Source organism: Salvelinus sp. IW2-2015, linkage group LG15 (genome assembly GCF_002910315.2).
Source record: "Salvelinus sp. IW2-2015 linkage group LG15, ASM291031v2, whole genome shotgun sequence".
Lineage (NCBI taxonomy): Eukaryota > Metazoa > Chordata > Actinopteri > Salmoniformes > Salmonidae > Salvelinus > Salvelinus sp. IW2-2015.
In genome coordinates, this window is record NC_036855.1 from 47,095,233 (window position 1) to 47,120,295 (window position 25,063).

The 25,063-nt window shown below is 42.4% G+C and overlaps 1 protein-coding gene across 1 annotated transcript in view; it reads left to right on the forward strand.

Moving 5' to 3' along the window:
• Positions 1-24,580: 24,580 nt before the first annotated feature.
• Positions 24,581-25,063, forward strand: part of LOC139028867 (protein kinase C-binding protein NELL1-like) — a 113,242-nt gene continuing 112,759 nt past the window's right edge. The window contains exon 1 of the mRNA XM_070447365.1: positions 24,581-24,805. Coding sequence (XP_070303466.1) covers positions 24,757-24,805 — 49 coding nt within the window. The 5' untranslated portion in view covers positions 24,581-24,756. The remainder of the gene's footprint in view (positions 24,806-25,063) is intronic.

The following is a 25,063-nucleotide window of genomic DNA, read 5'->3' on the forward strand; positions in this document are numbered from 1 at the left end:
CTCGTTCCAAGTCGTTTTCCTAACCAGAATATTTCTCCGGTCATGTTTTCAGTCGTTATAGTTGTTAAAACACATCATAATGTAGTGACTTTGAACCGTTTTTATATCAATTTATATCGTTTAGTGCGATTTTGAGGAATTGTCTCTTGTTGTGCGTTCTGAAGTTTGGACACACGTTTTAGGGAGTCGGTCGTTGGTGCCTGACATTTCGAAGGACAGAGGACATCTATCGGACCAAAAGATCGTTTATAACATGAAAGGATCATTGCCCAGAATGATGATGGAAGATCAGCTTCAAAAGTAAGCAAGTATTTCATATGATAAACCGTGTTTCTCGTCGAAATATTTGAACGCACATATTCCCATTTTGTTTGGTATAGCTTCACTTGGCCACCTGTATTGAAAAGTAAGGATAATTTTAAATGTAATCACGCGGCTTGCATTAAGAACTAATTTGTCTTTCGATTCCTGTCAACCTGTATTTTGTTTAGTCAAGTATATGATTAGTTTGTAACTTAAACTAGTCAACTCTGATAAATGACGTCAGACATACTTTGAGGCTTGAAATTTCCTGTATTTTCCATTGTGTAACAACTGGTTTTGTATGGCTAAATATGCCACCTTTTTCGAACAAACTGTATATGTAGTTGTAAAATGATGTTACAGGAGTGTCATCGGAAGAATTCTGAGAAGGTTAGTGAAAAATTAATATCTTTTTGGCGGTGGTTACGTTATAGCGCTCTTTGGCTGGAATCGATGCTCTGGTAACGTTGGAACATGTAGTATGCTACTTATCGATTTTATGTGTTTTTCGCTGAAAAACGCTTAGAAAATCTGAAATATGGTCTGAAATCACAAGAACTGGGTCTTTCCAATTGCTATGCTTTGTCTATTTATAAATGTTTTATGATGAGTAAATTGGTCATACACGTTGCTCTATCTAGTAATTCTAGTGGATTTGTGATGGTCGGTGCAATTGTAAACTGTGAATTTCTACCTGAAATATGCACTTTTTTCTAACAAAAACTATCCTATACCATGAATATGTTATCAGACTGTCATCTGATGGTTTTTTTTATAGGTTATTGGCTATCAATATCTTAGTTGAGCCGAATTGGTGATAGCACCTGAAGGAGTAAGAAACTGATGGAGTTAGAAATGTGGTGTATTTTGCTAACGTGTTTAGCTAATAGATTTACATATTTGTTCCCTGTAAAACATTTTAAAAATCTGAAATGGTGGTTTATTCACAAGATCTGCTATTTCATCTGGTGTCTTGGACTTGTGATTTAATGATATTTAAGATGCTACTATCTACTTCTGAAGCTATGCTATCTATGCTAATCAGTGTGTGGGGGGGTGGGGTGCTCCCGGATCCGGTTTCTGAGGCAGTAAAAGTTAAAGACATCATAATGTAGTTATTTTAAACGAGTTATATCAGTTTATATCAGTATATTGCCGCAATTTTCGGATATTTCTTTGTCCTGCGTTATGAGTTGGGCACGTCTGGGCCACATAGCTAATGTTTGCTGCTAATTCCTAAGTGAAGACGGCAATCTACAACCGAGCAACGATGATTCTGGACAAAGGACCACTTGCACAAAATTCTGATGGAAGCTCATCAAAAAGTAAGAACTATTTATGATGTTAATTCGTTGTTTCTGTTGAAAAATGTAAAACTATTTATCGGCCATTAATTCGGTGCGGTCTCGCTTTAGCGCACGCTGTATGTCGTAGAACTAATTTTAAAAAATCTAACACAGCGGTTGCATTAAGAACTAATGTACCTTTCATTTGCTGTCCAACCTGTATTTTTTAGTCAGTTATGATTAGTTATTGATTAGATTAGGTGCCTCTCCCAAGATTTCTCCCGACATTTTGTTGGCAGCTTGCTACTATTCTCATTGTAACCACGATTTGTGCCGCTAAATATGCACATTTTCGAACAAACAATATATGTATTGTGTAATATGATGTTATAGGACTGTCATCTGAAGAGGTTTGAGAAGGTTAGTGAAAAATTAATCTTTTGCTGGTTTATTCGTTATCGCTACTGTTGGCTTGAATCAATGCTGTTGTGTGGTTGGCTATTGTAGTAAGCTAATATAATGCTAAATTGTGTTTTCGCTGTAAAACACTTGAAGAATCTGAAATATTGTCTGGATTCACAAGATCTTTGTCTTTCATTTGCTGTACGCTGTGTATTTTTATTATTTTTTGATGAGTATTTAGGTAATTCACGTTTGCTCTCTGTAGTTATTCTAGTTGCTTTGGTGAGAGTTGTGATGGTGGCTGTGTAAAACTATGATTTATACCTGAAATATGCACATTTTTCGAACAAAACATATGCTATACAATAAATATGTTATCGAGCTGTCATCTGATGAAGTGTTTTTGTTGCTGTACTATCTTTATTTGGTCAAATTTGTGATAGCTACCTATGCAGGAAAAAAATGGTGGGAAAAAAAAGTTGTGTCTTTTGCTATGGTGGTTAGCTAATAGAAATACATATTGTGTCTTCCCTGTAAAACATTTTAAAAATCAGAAATGATGGCTGGATTCACAAGATGTGTATCTTTCATTTGGTGTCTTGGACTTGTGATTTCATGAACATTTTATTATATGATATCCCTGTGGCTTTAGGCTAGGCTATGCTAGTCAGCTTTTTTGATGGGGGGGATCCCGGATCCGGGTTTGTGACTCGTTAGAGTTAACTAGCTATTAGCCAATACCATGGAAAGCAAGGGATTAATCTAGATAGCCTGTTATGCTAGCAACTACGCTAACCATTTAGCTAGCTAACGTCAGCCAGCCAAATACATGGCTCTGAGTCTGGCTGGCACTGGCAGGAGTATGAGGTAATGTTAGTTACAGCATGGTGGGGGTGAATTAAATTAGCTAGCTAACAAGCAACATTAGCAAATCCAGCTGCAGTCACATGTTGGCTACCTAGCAACATTACATCATTTCTAATTTCTGGAGGCAGTGGAAATGCAATTTGAGCTAGCCCACCAAGGCCAGCCCAACCTGAGTTGACCTCAAAGTGCCAAGGGAAATGGGGCTTTAGTCATAGTGAACATCATACAAAAGGCCGTTATGTGCCATTACCTTGCTCTAGTAGTATGCCTGCACCCTCGTCACATTAGCTATACACTGAACACTTTACCCCACTCCTTCACAAGGTACAAGGTCTTGTTAATTCATAATACAAAATATTTCCATAGATAGGAAGCTAAGAAGAAGGATTGTTAAACTGTCACTAACCAAGCTGGTTAGCTATCTGAATGTGAATTTTTGGCTTAAAAATGTGTTCCACCAGCTTGCTGTCAACATGCAGTAGTTCCCAGTTCCCACAATGCTGTGTGATTAGCATTTTTACTGTAGAAGCAAGAGCCAAAACTATCCAAAGTGCATTGCGATTTATAGTAATTCACAGATTATCAGTAAAACTGTAATGTATTGTTATGTTTTACTGTATAAACACATAATTTTGTTATACACTAGGGTACCATTGAGGATTTCCTCAACTGGACAACTTGTTACAGCTGTTGATAAATCATTGATAATAATCTGCCATTTTTTAAAAATGTCATTACATTAAGACATACGGTGGGACCATAGCTATATTCAATAAAATTAAGGAGTTGGTATAAAACCTATTTCTAACCCTTTATCATGGTGGGTGTCTTGACAGATTTGTCTAAAATCGTGTGACATAACACTTTGTGTTCACCATTTTTGATGGCTGACTTTTGTCCATTTCCAATAAGTTTAAACAGTGTTGAACCATTACCAAATGGACAGGCTGAAATCAACACTGAAACTGTTGGCAAATGGCATCACCGTAGTCTCTAGAACGTGCCGAGTTCAACGAGGTGCCCCACTTGACAGTAGCTCGCTCGGTCTGACCGCAGCGACCGTCCAACAAAGTAGGCCCAAAATGAAGCATTACCTAAATTTGAGGTGCTTTTGGGTGACAGCGGCAGAACCGCTGAGGCTAGAAACACAATTCAACCACAGGAAAGTTCCTAAGGTCCGCTTGATCTGTGCAAGCCTAACATTGACTYTGTGGAATTAACCCTTAACAACGTGTTTACGTGTTTACATTTTTTATGGTTTTAACAGAAGGCACGATGAATTGTGGGCCGGCACTGAAATATGTGATAGTTGGCTTCTAAAAGAGTTGGACAAAGTGAGGTTGGGGTCAGTATGTATAAGTTTGGTTTCAGTATGATATCTTATTGATTGATGGCTGACTTGATGGCAGTATAATATATTGGCATTGTACATTTTATATTGCAAATGGACAGTGTACATTTCCAATGTATTTAATGAGGGATTTACCATCTCCAAATGGACAGGCTGAAATCAACACCAACGAGTGATGGAGAGGAACCACTATCACTGCTTGGGCACCCCGAGTTCAATGAGCCAGTCAATTGGACATTTCTGCAGTATTTTAGAGCATGACCAATTCGTATCGGTAAATGCCCATTGTAATACATTGCAAATGGACAGCGTACATTTCCAATGTCTTTAATGAGGGATTTACCATCACCAAATGGACAGGCTGAAATCAACACCAACAAGCAATGGAGAGGAACCACTATCACTGCTCGGCCATCCCGAGTTCAACAAGCCAGTCAACTGGGCATTTCTGCAGTATATTAGAGCATGTCCAATTCGTGATGGTAAATGCCCATGGTGAGACATTGCAAATGGACAGTGTACAATTGTACATTTCCAATGTATTTAATGAGGGATTTAACATCACCAAATGGACAGGCTGAAATCAACACCAATGAGAGATTGGATAGTGTCCATTACACATACTGTATGCTATATTGTCAGTGTGAACATGCTCTTCATAAAGTTGACTGTGTCCATTGTCAATGTATATCCATAAGAACTTCACATTACGAAATGGACATGCTGAATCAACATCAGCGAGAAAGTCTTACTTCCTATGACTTCCTATGATCAAACATGGCAAATAGACATTCTAGGTTGATTCAGGGCTTAACATAGTGAAATATATCACTTTGTCAGTATATATGCCATTTGGACATTTCTTATGCCATTTGGACATGGTTCACTGACTTCTGGGTTTGGAAGCTGACTTCCTATGATCATATATGGCAAATGGACATAAAATCATGATTTGGTACTTTCAATACTTATATATGCCATTTGGACATTTCTTATGCCATTTGGACATGGTTCACAGACTTTTGGGTTCGGAAGCCGACTTCCTATGATCATATGGCAAATGGACAAAACATAGGCCTTAGGGGCAAACTCAATAAAATAAGACAAATGTATGTCCATACAGATACTTCATATGTGTATTTGAGAATTTCTTTGTTCAGATTTTGACATTTTCACCCTTGGGACTGGACTTTGTGACCATTTCCCATATGAAAATCTACAGTGAAGCGTGCTCGCCACCTTTGGAGTATGACACATGTTCCATTTATCATTTGTACCTTTTATTTAGCTAAGCAAGTCAGAACACATTCTTATTTACAATGATGACCTAGGAACAGTGGGTTAAATGCCTTGTTCAGGGGCAGAATGACAGATTTTTACCTTGTCAGCTTGGGGATTTCTTCTATCAACCTTTCGTTTTACTGGCCCAATGCTCTAACCACTAGGCTACCTTCCGCCCTTATACAATACTGACCTAGTATTGACCACTTGAAATATGTTTTTGATGAACTGCCTTCCATTTGAGTGGTATTTGCGATTGTGTATATGGTTGGCCCAATGCCAATAAGATGCCATACATTTTTGTCCATTTCATGGGCGTCTTCCCTTACCAACAAGTCAGTTTGTAAAATTTCTGTCCTGCAAGAGCCGGCCTGGTAAACTGTAAGTGCTGTTATTGTGAAGTCGACACGTCTAGGAGCAACAACGGCTCAGCCTCAAAGTGGTAGGCCACACAAGCTCACAGAATGGCACAGCCGCGTGCTGAAGCACGTAGCGTGTACAAATCGTCTGTCTTCGGTTGCAACACTCACTACCGAGTTTCCAAAGTGCCTCTGGAAGCAACATCAGCACAAGAACTGTTTGTCGGGAGCTTCATGAAATGGGTTTCCATGGCCGAGCAGGCGCACACAAGCCTAAGATCACCATGCGCAATGCCAAACGTCGGCTGGAGTGGTGTAAAGCTCGCCACCGTTGGACTCTGGAGCAGTGGAAACGCATTCTCTGGAGTGATGAATCAATTCCAGAAAGATGGTTGAACAAATTCTGGATTTCTGGCTTTTCTTAACCAGATAAGGTAGTCCAGGATTTCTTTCTTTCAGAACGGCTGCTCGTTTAAGTTATTGGGCTAAGCGAAGCGCATATTGGTTGATCTGACAAATGTCACATGCACGCAACATTCAAAAAGTCCTCATGTCGAAGGCAAAACCCCCCGATAGTTATGGAGTCAAAAGACAGAGCCCAATAAGTCTAGAACAACAACATACAATGAATATGTTCACATTTTTACCCCAAAAAAGAATACATCCAACTCTGGAAAAGCCAGAGAGGTGTGATGGAACATTTTATTTTGGTCGTTTTCTATTTTATACATTTCTGTGTTCTATGTTTGTTCTTTTCTAATAACCGTTTTCTTTCTTCATGCAAGTGACTTATTGAACGAACCCTCACTATCGGTATCTGCAATATGGCAGTATGCCCACACCCTTGTTTTGAGGACGATATCTTAGTTTCAAGGTCTCAGCTTAGAGAGAAGAAGCCTTGTGAGGTATTGGTCTGTCACATGTATGACCCAGTATTGTTCGGTCACATGAATGAAGCGGATGTTAATGATGAATTAATTTTGAATAAGCTAAATCATGCAAATATGACTTGTCTGCAGTATATAAGAGAACTAACATAACTGCCCCGTTAGAGCTCACTTTAGACCGGTACTTTATGCATCTAAGTTTGACTGTGACCTCTCCAGCTTGCTGACAATTAAGAGTGATCCATTTAGGATTGACTTGACTGTGTAAGAATTTCCACAACAAAGGGAGCCTGGCAGAAAATTGCAGACAGAGTAAATGCGCATGTGAAGTGGCCCGATTCCAATATCGAATAGGCCTAGCTTACACACATGGGTGATTAGTAATAATGCTTTCACTTTATAGAACACTTTTATTGCAACGCTGGTGATATTAAGTGTCAAGGCTATGGCCTAATATGTAAATTGTAGTAACAATGTCATAATTGTAATGGCATGTATATTATATTCCATAGTATGTATAGGATGAATAATAATGTATTTAATTCTCGGGCAACTGTGGTCTATGTTTAGTTGTAACCCTGTAACACAGAACCTGTTAGTTAATGCTGTGAAAATATGTTCTATTCATGTAGTCTCCTTCATTTGGTCCAGCGCGACTTTGAATTGGAGATATGTGTCCCATCTATAGCACCAATGACATTTGGAAATTGTATCATGTTTATCATGTTGCCCATGTTGCCTTATTAATGCCACGCCCTGATCTGTTTCACCTGTCTTTGTGCTTGTCTCCACCCTCCTCCAGGTGTCGCCCATCTTCCCCATTATCCCCTGTGTACTTATACCTGTGTTTTCTGTTGTCAGTTTGTCTTGTTTGTCAAGCTTACCAGCGTTTGTTCCTGTCAGCTCCTGTCTTTCCCAGCCTCTCTTTTTCTTGCCCTCCTGGTTTGTGACCCTTGCCTGTCCAGACCCTGTACCCGCCCGCTTGACCACTCTGCCCGTCCCTGAGCCTGCCTGCCGTCCTGTACCTTCGCTACACCTCTGGATTACTGAACTCTACCTGTTCCTGACCCTGAGCCTGCCTGCTGTCCTGTACCTTTGCTCCCACTCCGGATTATCGACCCCTGCCTGCCTTGACCTGTCGTTGCCTGCCTCGGTGGTTACAATAAACATTGTTACTTCACACAGTCTGCACTTGGGTCTTACCTTGATTCCTGATCATTAATTTGAGATTAGCAAAGCATCGCTAGTGGGCAAATGACCGCAGCCTACTGTACCTAGAGCAGCATCGCCCAAACATAAGAAAACTTCCAGTGGCAAAAAGCTGCTAAGCAATACACAGAGTTTGTATAGCAGTCAAAGCGAAACCACGTAGGGTTACATTTGCTATATATGGGTTGAGTAAATTGACCAGCTATATGAGTGATTGTGCGGAAAAACAATAATGTCAAGTGGATTTTCCAAGAAGGGACAGGCCATAGTGACGAATAAGAATCTGATTCGAGAAGTCCCGTATTTATTCATCAGAACAGGCTAAATCTTGCTAAATCACTAATCCGGCTTTCTGGAATACCTCCCGGATCCCATGTTTCATGAGCTAAAAAAAAAAAACGCAGTAATATGCACAAAAATCATATTTCTCTCCAATTTTGTGTACTAAAATGTTTACTTCCCTGTTAGTGAGAATTTCTCATTTGCCAAGATAATCCACCCACCTGACAAGTGTGGCATATCATAAAAGGGATTAATCAAATCAAATCAAATTGTGTTTGTTACATGCGGCGAATACAACAGGTCTAGATCTTACAGTGAAATGCTCATTTACAAGCCCTTAACCAAATATTCAGTTTTAAGAAAAAAGTAAGTGTCAAGAAAGTGTTTACTAAATAAACTGAAGTAAACAATAAATACAATAAATAAATAAGAGAATAGAAAAAAACAAATAATTAAACTGCTTGCTGTGCACTAGCAGAGAGAACAGTCTATGACTAGGGTGGCTGGAGTCTTTGGCAATTTTTAGGGCCTTCCTCTGACACCACCTGGTATAGAGGTCCTGGATAGCAGGAAGCTTGGCCCCAGTGATGTACTGGGCCGTACGCACTACCCTCTGTAGTGCCTTGCGGTCGGAGGCCGAGCAGTTGCCATACCAGGCGGTGATGCAACCAGTCAGGATGCTCTCGATGGTTTAGCTATAGAACTTTTTGAGTATCTGAGGACCCATGCCAAATCTTTCCAGTCTCCTGAGGGGGAATAGGCTTTGTCGTGCCCTCTTCACGATTGTCTTGGTGTGTTTCGAACATAATAGTTAGTTGGTGATGTGGACACCAAGGCACTTGACGCTCTCAACCTGCACAAATACAGCCCTGTCGATGAGAATGGGGGCGTGCTCGGCCCTCCTTTTCCTGAAGTCCACGATCATCTCCTTTGTCTTGATCACATTGAGGGAGAGGTTGTTATCCTGGCACCAGACTTCCAGGTCTTTGACCTCCTCCKTATAGGATGTCTCATCGTTGTCGGTGATCAGGCCTTCCACTGTTGTGTCGTCTGCAAAATTAATAATGGTGTTGGATTCGTACCTGGCCATGCAGTGATGGGTGAACAGGGAGTACAGGAGCGGACTGAGCACGCGCCCCTGAGGGGCCCCCGTGTTGAGGATCAGCGTGGCAGATGTGTTGTTACCTACCCTTACCACCTGGGGGCGGCCCGTCAGGAAGTCCAAGATCCAGTTGCAGAGGGAGGTGTTTAGTCCCACTGTCCTTAGCTTAGTGAGGAGCTTTGAGGGCACTATGGTGTTGAACGCTGAGCTTTAGTCAATGAAGAGCATTCTTACGTAGGTGTTCCTTTTGTCCAGGTGGGAAAGGGCAGTGTGGAGTGCAATAGAGATTGCGTCATCTGTGGATCTGTTGGGGCAGTATGCAAATTGTAGTGGGTCTAGGGTTTATGGGATAATGGTGTTGATGTGAGCCATGACCAGCCTTTCAAAGCACTTCATGGCTACAGACGTGAGTGCTACGGGTCTGTAGTCATTTAGGCAGGTTACCTTGGTGTTCTTGGGCACAGGGACTATGGTGGTCTGCTTGAAATATGTTGGAATTACACACTCCGTCAGGAACAGGTTGAAAATGTCAGTGAAGACACTTGGTCAGCGCATGCTCGGGAATACATGTCCTGGTAATCCGTCTGGCCCTGGGGCCTTGTGAATGTTGATCTGTTTAAAGGTCTTACTCACATCGGTTACGGAGAGTGTGATCACACAGTCGTCCGGAACAGCTGGTGCTCTCATGCATGCTTCAGTGTTGCTTGCCTCGAAGCGCACATAGAAGTTATTGAGCTTGTCTGGTTCGCCCATGTCACTGGGCAGCTCACGGCTGTGCTTCCCTTTGTAGTTCGTAATAGTTTGCAAGCCCTGCCACATCCGATGAGCGCCGGAGCCGGTGTAATAGTATTAAATCTTAAATCCTGTATTGATGCTTTGCCTGTTTGATGGTTCGTCAGAGGGCATAGCAGGATTTCTTATAAGCGTCCAGGTTAGAGTCCCGCTCTTTAAAAGAGTCAGCTCTACCCTTTAGCTCAGTGCGGATGTTGCCTGTAATCCATGGCTTCTGGTTGGGGTATGTACTTACGGTCACTGTGGGGACGATGTCATCGATGCACTTATTGATGAAGCCAGTGAATGATGTGGTGTACTCCTCAATGACATCAGAATAATCTCAGAACATATTCCAGTCTGTGCTAGCAAAACAGTCCTGTAGCTTAGCATCTGCGTCATCTGACCACTTCCGTATTGAGCGAGTCACTGGTACTTCCTGCTTTAGTTTTTGCTTGTAAGCAGGAATCAGGAGGATAGAGTTAAGGTAAGACTTGACAAATGGAGTGCGAGGGAGAGCTTTGTACGCATCTCTGTGTGTGGAGTAAAGGTCGTCTATGTCGCACTTCCACTTCTGAGGTGATATGTGACAGAGCTGGAGCGGTGTTTGTCAGGCCATGAGACATCCCGAAAATCGATTGTCTGAACAGTTTTGCCTAACAGTCCTACAAAAGCGATGGTGTTCTCCATTTTGCTCTACGACCCCCACAAGCGTCTTGGGACTCGTCTGAAGAGGGTACAGCCAATCTTCCAACTTCTGTCTGTAGCGTCCGAACAGTTTGGATTACACACTAATATGACCCCTCTGTGGAAGGTGAGACTCTCATGAACATGTACAGTCCCTCACAAGACTCGTCTGAAGGTCCCCGTACCAGTTGAAAAAAATGATAGAATTACAGTATATATGGAGACTGTTTAGTGACAAAAATTAGGGGTTAAACACATGTAAAAAAAAAAAAGGAACAAATGCTTCCTGATCTTTCTTATATCTCTCAGTTATAGGACAGACACTTCAGAACAAACTTCCTTTACATTTCTTTGGTGGACAATCTGTTGTTCCATGTAGTGAATTTGCTATTAAATGCATTTGTATGGGCTAATAGCAGTAAGCCCCCCCAAAAAATGTAATAAAAAAAATATATATATCAATTTTTGGGAAACTTCAAGGGGCCTTAGCATTGCAAATCCAATTGCTAAATCCTTGCTCTGTCCTTCTGAAAACAATTCCACATATCTTAGTAGAACCCCCCCCCCCCCCCCTCCACTGGTTTAGACAATTGATGCATATCTGTATTCCCAGTTATGTGAAATCCATAGATTAGGCCTTAAGGAATTCATTTCGATTGACTCTTTTCCTTATATGAACTGTAACTTAAATTGTTGCATGTTGCGTTTATATTTTTGCTCAGTGTAGCTTTTGTTTTGATGACTGTTAGCAAGATGGACAGACTATAAATGTAGGTCCATAATAATTTCTACACAGTTTGTGTGGAAAACTCTACTTCTTCCAGTCAGATCTGGCCTTGTTTTCGGATGGCAAAACTGCTGCAAGGTGACAGTGCTCCACCCCACTCCTCAGAAGTGTAATTTTCCAGTTACACCTCTAATCTCTCACAGGACCCCCTGATCTGTCAATCTGACCCTGCCCACTTTGGCCCTTGGACCATTACTAGGCCGGCACCAATATATAAAGAGGTGATCGGGCCCAGGCCGGGACAGATTCAGTATACCTCTTTTTATTTTTTTTATTTTTATCCCTTTTCTCTCCCTAATTGGTAGTAGTTACAGTCTTGTCTCATCGCTGTAACTCCCGTACGGTCTCGGGAGAGGCGAAGGTCGAGAGCCATGCGCCCTCCGAAACACAACCCAACCTAGCCGCACTGCTTCTTGACACAATGCACATTGTACCCGGAAAATAGCCGCACCAGTGTGTTGGAGGAAACACCGTACACCTGGTGACCTGGTCAGCGTGCACTGCGCCCGGCCTGACACAGGAGTCGCTAGTGCGCGATGAGACAAGGATATCTTGCCGGCCAAACCCTCCCTAACCCGGACGACGCTGGGCCAATTGTGCGCCGCCCCATGGGCCTCCCGGTCACGGCTGGCTGCGACAGAGCCTGGGCTCAAACCCAGAATCTCTGGTGGCACAGCTAGCACTGTGATGTAGTGCCTTAGACCACTGCGCCACCCGGGCGGCTGTATAACTTTTCTTAGAGAAAGGATTAACACACAAACCACTGGACTGCTTTAATGGAGTTCGTTTCGATTAGATTTGAGTCATTTCAATGTTGATTGAGATTGTTTTTCCCCGAGATAGAAAAACAACATCAAACCACCCGGGGGACAGATTGAATGGGCTCATGGGCCAGGGCCTTGAGTTTAACACATATACTCTATAGCCTCTCTTCCTGTCTCAATAGTCCTGCTCACAGTGGGGTGGAGCACTCCCACAATCTCTCCCCTTTCCTCATGTCTCTCCATGGTCTCTCCTCACCTTTCTCTCTCTATAATATTTCCTTATTTCTATTTCCAGAGTCTCCTCACATCTCTCAATATTCTCCCCTCATTCTACCACCTCCTTAATCTCCCCTCATTCTACCACCCAACTCCTCCCAGTCTCACCTACAGCACACTCTTCTCCATACTCAAGGCATCTGTTTATGCCTTGCTGTACTGTAAGATTCCGACATTGTACTCTCTCACTTTCTGTCTCCTTTTACTTTAGTCTCTGACTCTATCTCTCTACCATCCAATCCACGCAGACATTATCAGCCCCTGATAAACTGCGGCTCGGCTGAGTGGTTCTAATTGACACAGAATCCTCTTGTTCCCCGCTATCTGACATCCAGCAGAATATGCAATGAGGAGAACAGAGATGAGAGCTGGAGTTGAATAGGGCGGCCACATTTACAACTACAGTGTGACCTGTGTGAAAACTGGCTCCATCTTATCTGTATTAAGTGTGATTAAAGAAACGGCGTGCCTCGTACAGGATGGCAGGCCACTGATAAAAGGCTGCCATCTCCAGAACTCATGTGAAAATTAACTGTCACTCGCCACCACATTCTCTGAGGCTGCTATCTGATATGACCAGGACTTTTTTAATACGATTGATTGAGTCTTATTTGAAAGGGAAATGGCTCAGTGATACATTTTCAGTTTTACTGGCAATGGGAGAGTGTGTGTCTGTTGACTGTGAGGGGAAAGGAAGGAAGTGGAGGTTATTACTTTGTGACAGTCCCAATCCTCTATTATCCCTCTAAGCACTCACCTGCTTCATTTGGAAAGGATAAAGACTCCCCTATACTCTTGAGAGACTGGAGGTATACCACTGTCAGTACCCTATTCTGCCTCTCAAACAAAGAGTTCTCTGGAGAACCCTGAAAAACTACTGTGGATCCAAGTCATACACTGTGATTAAGTGAGGGGTTGATGCTTCTATAATTACTAAGTCATTATCTATTAAATTAAATCTCGGCTGGTGAATATTTAAAATTGTATCATGAGGCTTTCTTTGGAAGACCGATTTTATATTCAAAATTATCTTCATTATGACCTCTTTCGGATGACACAAATATATTTTTTCTTAACGCCCATGTTAAGAATGTTAAACAAGTGTTCCAAAACTTTTTGGGGCCCACGATCCCATTTTGATATCAGAAAAATGCTTGCAACCCCACTATGAGAAAAAAGGGATATAATCAACACAGCCAGTGTTTACTTTTTTATTTGAGGCTATGACAAACTATTGACAGTATTTAAATCTGAATGAAGTATGGTTTGAAGTGACTGAAATTCATCAGAGGTATTGGGAAGTTCAGCAAGACATCAGGGAACATCAGGGAAGATCAGGCAATAAATGTGTATGATCTTCCGTTTAGAAAAAAACAATCATTGCTTTCCCCCCAGTAATTTTGTGCTGATTTGGTGCCTAGTCACGTTCACTCAGTTCCAACGAGTCCTGCACGTATTGTGGAGGGGAACAGAAGACACACACAGTGCCTTCAGAAAGTATTCACACGCCTTTTCCCACATTTTGTTTGTGTTACAGCCTGAATTTAAAATAGATTCAATTGAGATTTTTGGTCAAGGGCCTACACACAATATCCCATAATTGAAAAGTGGAATAATGTTTTGGATTTTTTTTTTACAAATTAATAAAAAATCAAAAGCTTAAACGTTTTGAGTCAATAACTAACTATTCAACGCCTTTGTTATGGCAAGCCTAAATAAGTTCAGGAGTAAAAATATGATTAACAAGTTAAATAATCAGTTGCATGGACTCTGTGTAAAATAATAGTGTTTAACAAGTTTTTTTTTCATGAATACCTCATCTCTGTACCTCACACATACAATTATCTGTAAGGTCCCTCAGTTGAGCAGTGAATTTCAAACACAGATTCAACCACAAAGACCAGGGAGGTGTTCCCATGTCTCGCAATGAAGGGCACCTATTGGTAGATGGGTAAAAATAAGAAAAGCAGACATTGAATATCTCTTTGAGCATGGTGAAGTTATTAATTACACTTTGGATTGTGTCACTACAAAGATACAGGCATCCTTCCTAACTCAGTTGCTGGAGAGGAAGGAAACCGCTCAGGGATTACACCATGAGGCCAATGGTGACTTTAAAACAGAGTTTAATGGCAGTGATAGGAGAAAGCTGAGGATGGATCAACAACATTGTAATTACTCCACAATACTAACCCAATTGACAGAGTTAAAAGAATAAAGCCTCTATGGAATACAAATATTCCAAAACACACATCCTGTTTGCAACAAGGCACTAAAGTAATACTGCAAAGAAATGTGGCAAGGCTATTCACTTTTCGTCCTGACAACAAATTGTTACGTTTGGGAGTACCACTCTCCATATTTTCAAGCATAGTGTTGGCTGCATCATGTTATGGGTATGCTTGTAATCGTTAAGGACTGGGCAGTTTTTTAGGATAAAGAACAAATGGATTGGAGCTAAGCACAGGCAAAATCCTAGAGGAAAACCTGGCTCAGTTTGCCTTCTACCAAACACTTGTAGATTATTTACCCTTTCAGCAGGACAATAATCCTAAAACACAAGGTTGCTTACCAAGAAGGCAGTGAATGTTCCTGAGTTTCTGAGTTACAGTTTTGACTTAAATCTATTTGAAAATCTATGGAAAGACCTGAAAATGGTTGTCTAGCAATGATCAACAAACAATTTGACAGAGCTTGAAGAATTCTGAAAAGAATAATGGACAAATGTTGCACAATCCAGGTTTGGAAAGCTCTTAGAGACTTACCCAGAAAGACTCACAGCTGTTATCGCTGCCAAATGTGCTTCTGCAAAGTATTGACTCAGCGGTGTGAATACTTATGTAAATGAGATATTTCTGTATTTTATTTTCAATACATTTGCAAAAATTCCCCAAAATGTTTTCACTTTGTCATTATGGGGTATTGTGTGATAAACTTTGAAATCAGACTGTAACACAACAACATGTGGAATAAGTCAACGGGTATGAATACTTTCTGAAGGCACTGTACATGTTCCTAATAGCTACAACCCAATCGCACCATATATGTTGCAAGAGATATCAGAGGTTACTCACGTAACCATGGTTCTATGAATTAAGCGCATTCAGTTGACTTCAGATTTGATTTGATTTTTTTGTTAGTTTTTCTTACGGACCCATTTCCAAATCAAGCCACCCAACCCCAATTTTGGTTAATGCTGATGGAAAGCCTACCAACTTGTGTGTGTCTGACAGAGAACCACCCATGCATATGTATATTGAAAGACCTGCTACATACTGTAGACCTACTAGAGTAGTTCTAAGTTTCCACCCAGAGAAAAAAATCCTGGAGCTGCAGGAGATAAGCTGGGCTTCACTTCATCCCTCATTGACTGAGGTGTGTGTGTGTGTGTGTGTGTGTGTGTGAGCTCGGCTTCCCTCGTTTCTCTTTGATTAAGGAGGACTTGCAGGGCCTCAGCCTTTGAAGTGGAGCCAGACCCATATAGGGGAGTCCTGGTGCTACCTGTGTGTGAAAGGTTAGGTACCAGAAGGGTATCAGGGCTACTTGTGGGGAAGCTGCTTAAACCCTCAGTGGCATCAGGCTACAGGGACTAAGCCAGAATGCCTGTGGAATGGCATCCAACCAAAACATCTGGTCAATCAACTCTCCAAAATAGATACAGAAAACAACGAGGCGGAGGAGTGATATGAAACGACAGTATATAAAGTGGTCTACATACCTTTGTTTTGAATATATAAGAAGATATTATGGTAGTACCTTCGGGAGTTGTTGCTGAAGCACCTTATAATCTCCAAGATTAATTTGATGTTTAAAGATGTACCTAGGTGATGGAGAGACTGTTTTATATGCCCTCTCCATCAGTCTACTATGTTCAGTCAGGATTAATTCCGGTGCTTTCCTAACCCAGCTCCAGTCTTTTACGCTGTGTGTCTCCTGGACTAGTAGAATGGCCATTCTTCCATTGATGGAACATCTCCCAGAAGATTTGGGAGGGCTTCTCTCCTTTTAAATCATTCCCATAGCAGGGCCCAAGACTGTCCGGGCATATTATTGATCACAGCAGGTTCCCACCTCATTTAGACCCTTTCATTGTTTTCATATAAAATGCACAGCCTCCTGTGGATTGAATCTGGGGCATGCTGATTTTCCTCAAATATACAGTCTTCAAGGGCTTTCTTTTGTGCTTGATTCATTGTTCCCATGCATCAGCTGTCTAACATGGCAGTCAGTGAAAAACAAAACAAAAACCAGCCATAGACCATTAATTTCTATGTATTTTTATTTCCACAACTGAGGTGTAGTTCTTGGGCATTCATAGTCTTTTCGGTGAGCTGCATCACTTGGCTCCGTTCATATAGAAGAGCCACATCATTTGGCTCCCAAACGGCTCTTCATTCAAAACGCTTGTAAATCGACCAAGAATCATGACCAAAATGCAAATCTCTAATGTATACCGAAATAAGTAGGCTACCATTATGTCAGATCGTGATATGGACTTTAAAATGCGTTTACCTGGCTAAAAATGGAATATAACTTTGCCATTTCTTAAAATGACATATTTGGGTGTTTTTAGAGCCTTTGTTCATGTTTTTTTGAGGGGGACGCCATACTACACAACAAGGATGAGGAAATGATTTGCTGTTTGGGGGAAATTTCTGAAACATGTGAAATTACAAAAAAGGTGTCTGGAGATTTGGTTGTAAAAAACGAAATTTACTCACCATAGTCTAGGAGTAAGGTAGGAACGTCGACTGAAGGATCCACTTTCTACTTAACACATTTAATCCCATCGGTCACAATAGGCTCAAAAGAAGTTAAAGTTGTAATATGTTATACATTAGTCTAGTATGATTCAGAGAAGATTCATATGATGGCCATTCTCAAAATGGTCACAAGACCACCAGCATAAATGTACTTTTACAGACGAATTTGGCACTAGAAGTCTGTATTCAACATTGTATTTAAAAAAGAAATAAAAAATCTAAATATAATGTTTAAAGGGTATAGTTTACATACGTGCTACGCGGTTCAGCACTTGGCGGTCCCATTCTGTGAGCTTGTGTGGCCTACCACTTTGCGGCTGAGCCATTGTTGCTCCTAGACGTTTCCACTTCCCAATAACAGCACTCTAGCAGGGCAGAAATTTGACAAACTGACTTGTTGGAAAGGTGGCATCCTATGACGGTGCCACATTGAAAGTCACTGAGCTCTTCAGTAAGGCCATTCTGCTGCCAATGTTTGTCTATGGAGATTGCATGGCTGTGTGCTCGATTTTATACACCTGTCAGCCACGAGTTTGGCTAAAATAGCCAAATCCACTAACTTCAAGAGGTGTTCACATACTTTTGTATACTGTATATTCAATATATTGAATCCATAATGCTTGTGTGATATGACATTATCTTAGCAGTCACATGTTTGACCAATGGAAAAAATACAGTGGTTCTAACAATATACATTTAATAAAAGCAGATTATTATTATTATTATTATGTTTTTTCTCCCAGTAGATTTAAGTTGAGTTGAGCTATGGACATACTTGATCAAGATGATCTTACAGATAATTTTACCATTATCCATTAGCCTATACATATGTTTAAATCAGTGATTTTGATTGTAACATTTCCTATTTTGTTATTTCAGGGGGAATACAGACACACAATAATTTACAAATATTTAATATCAATAGGTTTGTTTACTCTCTCTAGCACAATGGTAGACCAGGTTTGTGAGATTTTCTAAATAGTCACAAGGGTAGATCTGGTCTATCAGAGGATGAGTGACATAGCAATAATAATAATTTAAATGATGGTGATAGAGTCTGCTGAGGATCTTGTGGAGGTCAAGTCTGGGAACCAACCTAAGTCTTATAGCCACTGGAATTCTCTTCTTCCACTCTGTGAAGCACCCACTTGGGTGATGCCTCATCATCTCTGGACGCAAATCTCACCACACAATGTTCAGAGTAGTAGCCGGTCATCCTCTCTACGAGCCCTCTGCCTCAGCACTGTATTCCTCCATCTCCCATTCCTCTCACGCTTCAAGCGATTCCTCACATGATATTCTCAAAAGATGAGGAACCGGCAGCCAGTTACTGAGTCCAGATTTTGTTCAAGCAAAAACAAGCTAGCTAGCCAAGCCAAAAAGAGTTGACCTGTAAATCAATCTGCAAATCCGTGGCTCAAAACCACCAGATATATGCTGGCTGTATCACAAGCGGCCGTGATTGGGAGTCCCATAGGGCGGCGCACAATTGGCCCAGCATCACCTGGGTGTAGGCCGTCATTGTAAATAAGAATTTGTTCTTAACTGACTTGCCTAGTTAAATAAAGGTTAAATATATATATTTTTAAATGCAATAAAAACTCATTGTTATTAAAAATAGAAAAACTGTTTCCAAAAAGATTGGAGGACAAAAACTACCTTACAATAACAAATTATGTACAAATGTACAGGAGCTTTCTTTCTAGGCTTCTACCAGGGTGCCATGGCAACACCATAGGTGTAAACCTGGTTCGTATGAGTATTTGGGTTGAGATATATTCAGGTGTAGTTCTGGTTTATATTACACTGAACAAAAATATAAATGCAACATGCAACAATTTCAAAGATTRTATTGAGTTACAGTTCATATAAGGAAATCAGTCAATTGAAATACATGAATTAGGCCCTATTCTATGGATGTCACATGACTGGGAATACAGATACTTTTAAAACAGATACTTTAAAAGAGGAAGGGGCATGGATCAGTTAATCAGTTGGTATCTGGTGTAACCACCATTTGCCTCAAGCAGCATGACACATCTCCTTCATATAGAGTTGATCAGGCGGTTGATTGTGGCCTGTGGAATGTTGTCCCACTCCTCTTCAACGGCTGTGCGAAGTTGCTGGATACTGGCGGGAACTGTAACACACTGTCGTACACGTCAAACCATGGCATCCCAAACATGCTCAATGTGTGACTATGCAGGCCATAGAAGAATTGGGAAATTTTTAGCTTCCAGGAATTGTGTACAGATCCTTGCAACAGGGAGCCCTGCATTATCATGCTGAAACATGAGGTGCTGGCAGCAGATGAATGGCACGACAATGGGCCTCAGGATCTTGTCACGGTATGTCTGTGTATTCAAATTGCCATCAAAAATGCAATTCTGTTCGTTGTCATTAGCTTACGCCTGTCCATACTATAACCCCAACGCCACACTCTGTTCACAATGTTGACATCAGCAAACCACTCGCCCACACAAAGCCATACACGCCATCTGCCCGGCACGGTTGAAACTGGGATTAGTCCGTGAAGAACAGACTTCTCCAGCATGCCAGTGGCCATCGAAGGTGAGCATTTGCCCACTGAAGTCGGTTACGACGCCAAACTGCAGTTAGGTCAAGACCCTGGTGAGGACAACAAGCACGCAGATGAGCTTCCCTGAGACGGTTTCTGACAGTTTGTGCAGAAATTCTTCTGTTGTGCAAACCCACAATTTCATCAGCTGTCCGGGTGGCTGGTCTCAGACGATCCCGGTGGTAAAGAAGCCAGATGTGGACATCCTGGGCTGGCGAGGTAACACGTGGTCTGCAGTTGTGAGGCCGGTTGAACGTACTGCCAAATTCTCTAAAACGACATTGGAGGCGGCTTATGGTAGAGAAATTAACATTAAATTCTCTGGCAACAGCTCTGGTGGACATTCCTGCAGTCAGCATGCCAATTGCACTTTTCCTCAAAACTTGAGATATCTGTGGAATTGTGTTGTATGACAAAACTGCACATTTTTGTGATATTTTCTTGTCCCCAGCACAAGGTGCACCTGTGTAATGATCATGCTGTTTAATCAGCTTCTTGATATGCCACACTTGTCAGGTGGATGTATTATCTTGCTAAAAAGATAAATGCTCACTAACAGCAATGTAAACAAATTTGTGCCTAAATGTAAGCTTCATGTGTGTATGAACATTTTCTGGGATATGTTATTTCATGTTATTTCATGAACATTTTATGTTCAGTATGTTTTCGTTCAGTGTAGCTAGCTAGCTTCTGTGTGTATGCTTGTCCCAAAATGGCTGGCTGAAAGAGGAAGGGCTGGGGCAGTCCTATGTAAAACAATAGATCATGATTCAATTGGAAAAGTGGATATCCAACCAGCGTAGGGTGCCGCCTGAAAGTCTGAGTGCACAGCCCCTTCATCATCATCTCTTCGTGGCGACAAATCAAAGTAACCATTCCAGACTCTCAAGTCAAGGATGTAGAGAGGATGGTGTTAGCAAGACCATATGAAACCATCATTACTATTCAGATAATTTTACATTCACTCACTCACTCACTCACTCACTCACTCACTCACTCACTCACTCACTCACTCACTCACTCACTCACTCACTCACTCACTCACTCACTCACTCACTTACGCCTTCACTCACTCACGTACTTACTTACTTACTCCTTCTCTCACACATATCCTATCCCACACATGCATACACCACTCTTGCTCTCCCTCACACACACGCTGCTCCCAACTTAGAAAAGTTGTGACTGACTGGCTCAAATCAGTCTTATGTAGCAAAATAATATATATATWTTTTTTTACATTGGATCAAAGTAGAGACTCAGAGCTACAAAATGGTATATCATGCACTGCATTTGAGGAACAATGGGAAAGTAATTCTGCTTTGAAAGTTGATAAACTTGTAAACTCACTTTTGAGAAAAGGGCCTTTGAACAGTTTTGTTTACCTACTGGAGAGCTCTCCTTCGTCTACACCCATTCAGCATTGTTCACACCCTCTTAAGTTTCCAGGTAAAGAACAGATGAAATGCGTCCTGAGAACATTCTTGCAACTTAAATGTGAATGTTTTGTACAAACATTGTATAATCACCTGTCACGGCTGTTAAAAGAAGAGGACCAAGATGCAACATGTTGAGCGTACATTTTCTTTACTTGAATGAAAATGACGCCGAACAAAACAATAAACAATACAAAAACAAACCGTGAAGCTAAAGGCTACGTGCACTAAACAAAGTCAACTTCCCACAAAGACAGGTGGAAAAAAGGGCTACCTAAGTATGGTTCTCAATTAGAGACACCGATAGACAGCCGCCTCTGATTGAGAACCACACCCGGCCAAACACAAAGAAATAGAAAACATAGAAATAAAGAAACTAGAATGCCCACCCTAGTCACACCCTGGCCTAACCAAAATAGAGAATAAAAGCCACTCTATGGCTAGGGCGTGACAGTACCCCCCCCCCCCCCCCCCCCAAAGGTGCAGACTCCGACCGCAGCAAAACCTGACTCTAAAGGGGAGGGTCTGGGTGGGCTTCCTTTACGGCGGCGGCTCTGGTGCGGGACGTAGACCCCCCTCCGCCTCTAGCTCCCCCCACTTTGGTGGCGCTTCTGGTGCGGGAACCCTCGCCGCCGACCCCGGACTGGGCACCCTCGTTGCGGGCCCCGGACTGGGCACCCTCGTTGCGGGCCCCGGACTGGGAACCCTCGTTGCGGGCCCCGTACTGGGAACCCTCGATGGCGACTCCGGACTGGAGGCTGTCGCTGGAGGCTCTGGACTGGAGACCGTCGCTGGAGGCTCCGGACTGGAGACCGTCGCTGGAGGCTCCGGACTGGAGACCGTCGCTGGAGGCTCCGGACTGGCTCGTAGAGTAGGCACCGGACTCACCAGGCTGGGGAGACCTACTAGAGGCCTGGTCCATGGAGGAGGCACAGGATGAACCAGGCTGGGGAGACCTACTGGAGGCCTGGTCCTTGGAGGAGGCACAGGTCGAACCAGGCTGGGGAGACCTACTGGAGGCCTGGTCCTAGGAGGAGGCACAGGTCGAACCGGGCTGTAGGGGAGCACTGGAGCTCTGGTGCTTAGCACTTGCACTGCTCCTCTTGGCTGCATGCCCACTTTAGCCCGTCACTTGCGGGGAGCTGAAACAGGCCGCACTGGGTTCTCCTGGCGAACTGGGGAAACCGTGCGTAGAGCCGGCGCAAGACTCACCGGGCTGTGGAGTTGCACTGGAGGTCTGGAGCGCCAAGCTGGCACAAGACGTGCAGGGCTGGGGAGGCGCACAGGAGGCTTAGTGCGTGGGGCTTGCACAGTCTTCACCAGACGGCTAGCACTCACTTCAGGACGACTATGGAGAGCTGACTCAGGTGACATCAAACCGAGGACACGCTCCGTAGGGCGAATGTCGTGCCTCATGCACCAACACAGCAGCTCTCTCATAGCTCTCTCCTCCAATCTCCCCATCAACTCCTTCACTGTCTCTGCTTCACTACCTTCGCTCCCCTCCAAGTTCACCCCGACTGGCTCTGGTTCCATCCTCGGCTCCGCCGACCGTCCCGTGTGGGGGGGGGCTGCCTCTCCTGGCCACGCTGCTTGGTCCTTTGTTGGTGGGAAGTTCTGTCACGGCTGTTAAAAGAAGAGGACCAAGATGCAGCGTGTTGAGCGTACATTTTCTTTATTTTAATACAAATGACGCCGAACAAAACAAAGAACACTACAAAAACAAACCGTGAAGCTAAAGGCTATGTGCCCTAAACAAAGTCAACTTCCCACAAAGACAGGTGGAAAAAAGGGCTACCTAAGTATGGTTCTCAATCAGAGACAACGATAGACAGCTGCCTCTGATTGAGAACCACACCCGGCCAAACACAAAGAAATAGAAAACAGAAATAAAGAAACTAGAATGCCCACCCTAGTCACACCCTGGCCTAACCAAAATAGAGAATTAAAGCCTCTCTATGGCCAGGGCGTGACATCACAAGAACAACTGGAGATTTGTTGTGTTATGAGAGCATTTGCCACAACCTAATGAATGTTCTATGAATCTTCACAGAACCAATTTTGGTTTGCTGGGTAGGCATCTTTCATTTTCACTAAACTCTGTAACAAAAGTACCAAAATTAATATTGCCTGGGTATTTGAAAGTATGTGCATTGCACAATACAAGAAAATTTGATTTTAAGAGATGAATCTGCCAGCATAGTTTGATGGTATATTTGTTTCCTTTATAGTGACTAATTAGTAGACGTAGACTCATCACACACATAACAACGAGAATATTACACTCCCTAAGGCTTGGAGTCCTGTCCACGCCGTGCATACATGCCATCATCGCTGAATAAACGTACTTGTTTCAATGTCAGCGCATGGCTTGTGTCGATGCAGGTAACCTGACAATATACACACTGCACATATTGGTTGCATCCCACATGACAATCAATTCCATACATAGGGCTCTGATCAAAAGTAGTGCACTATCAGAGCCCCGTGCGCAAAAGTAGCGCACAGTAGGGAACAGGGTGCCATTTGGGATGTGATATTACCTGCACTGGAGAAGCTCGGAGCGTGATTAATGGTATCCAACAAGGACAGCTCCCAGGAGGAAGATGGGTTGGAGTGCTTATAAGAAGCCCTCAGTATCCCAGGGGGCGAGATGGAGGGAGAGATTGATCGAGTTAGAGGTAAGGGAGGAGAGCGAGGAGACGGACACATGTCAGGGGTTTATGGATTGAATGTAGACTAACAGCGTGAAGTCCCGAAAAAAATACACATTCATGAGGACCTGACTAGGATTTAGCTGGTTAATAAAGAAATCCGCCTGATTCAATTAATCTTATCTTCATTATCATAGACCTTTTCTGTTGTGAAAAATACTGCATCTGATTATCTGCAAAAAAAGAGCAAAGGCTATGTAAGAGATGATGATTCGTAACAAATAGGCTATGTAATTACATGTAGCCTACTTGTTAGAATCCCAACTCTTATTACTGGTCCCCAGCGTCACCTCCAGAATTGGAGGTGTCTATCGTCACTGAAAGGGGGAGGATTAAGGTTCATTTTCGCCGCGCAAACATATCCTCTACAGATTAATTTGAATCCAGGAGGATGGCTAATGTGGTCTTCGTCAAGATTTGTGAATAATATCGCCTATTGAATAGATGGCAATAGTATTTAGAGTAAATTCAATGTAATTTACGTGCGCGCCGAAAGAACCCCTATTTCCTTGATGTGGAACGCTCCGAGCCTCTGCACCCAGCAACCGGGAGACGAGCGCAGTTTGCAGACAGACCCGAGCAAGTGGATTGCCAGCGAAGCGATCGACGGCGGATATTTTTGAGGAAACTGTACAGTTCAACTTCACACAAATGGATATTTACGTGGCTTTGTTATCCGTAGTGCTCATTGCGAAACCAGGTAGGTGTCACACTGGGACATATGCAGTTAGTTTACATATTGTTTTAGGTATCATTATCAGCTCTGTCAGCAATAGCTTTTTAATGCGCACCCACCCTCTCCTTCTCCATAGCCTAATTAGCAACTTGCGCGCAAGCTTCCCGATCGTTATTTTGTCTCTCGTAGATTTTTTATTAATCAATGAATTGTTTTATCAATATGCCCTTCATCGATTTTATAAATCACATGTTTTTAAAATTCGTTTTATAGTACAGATAA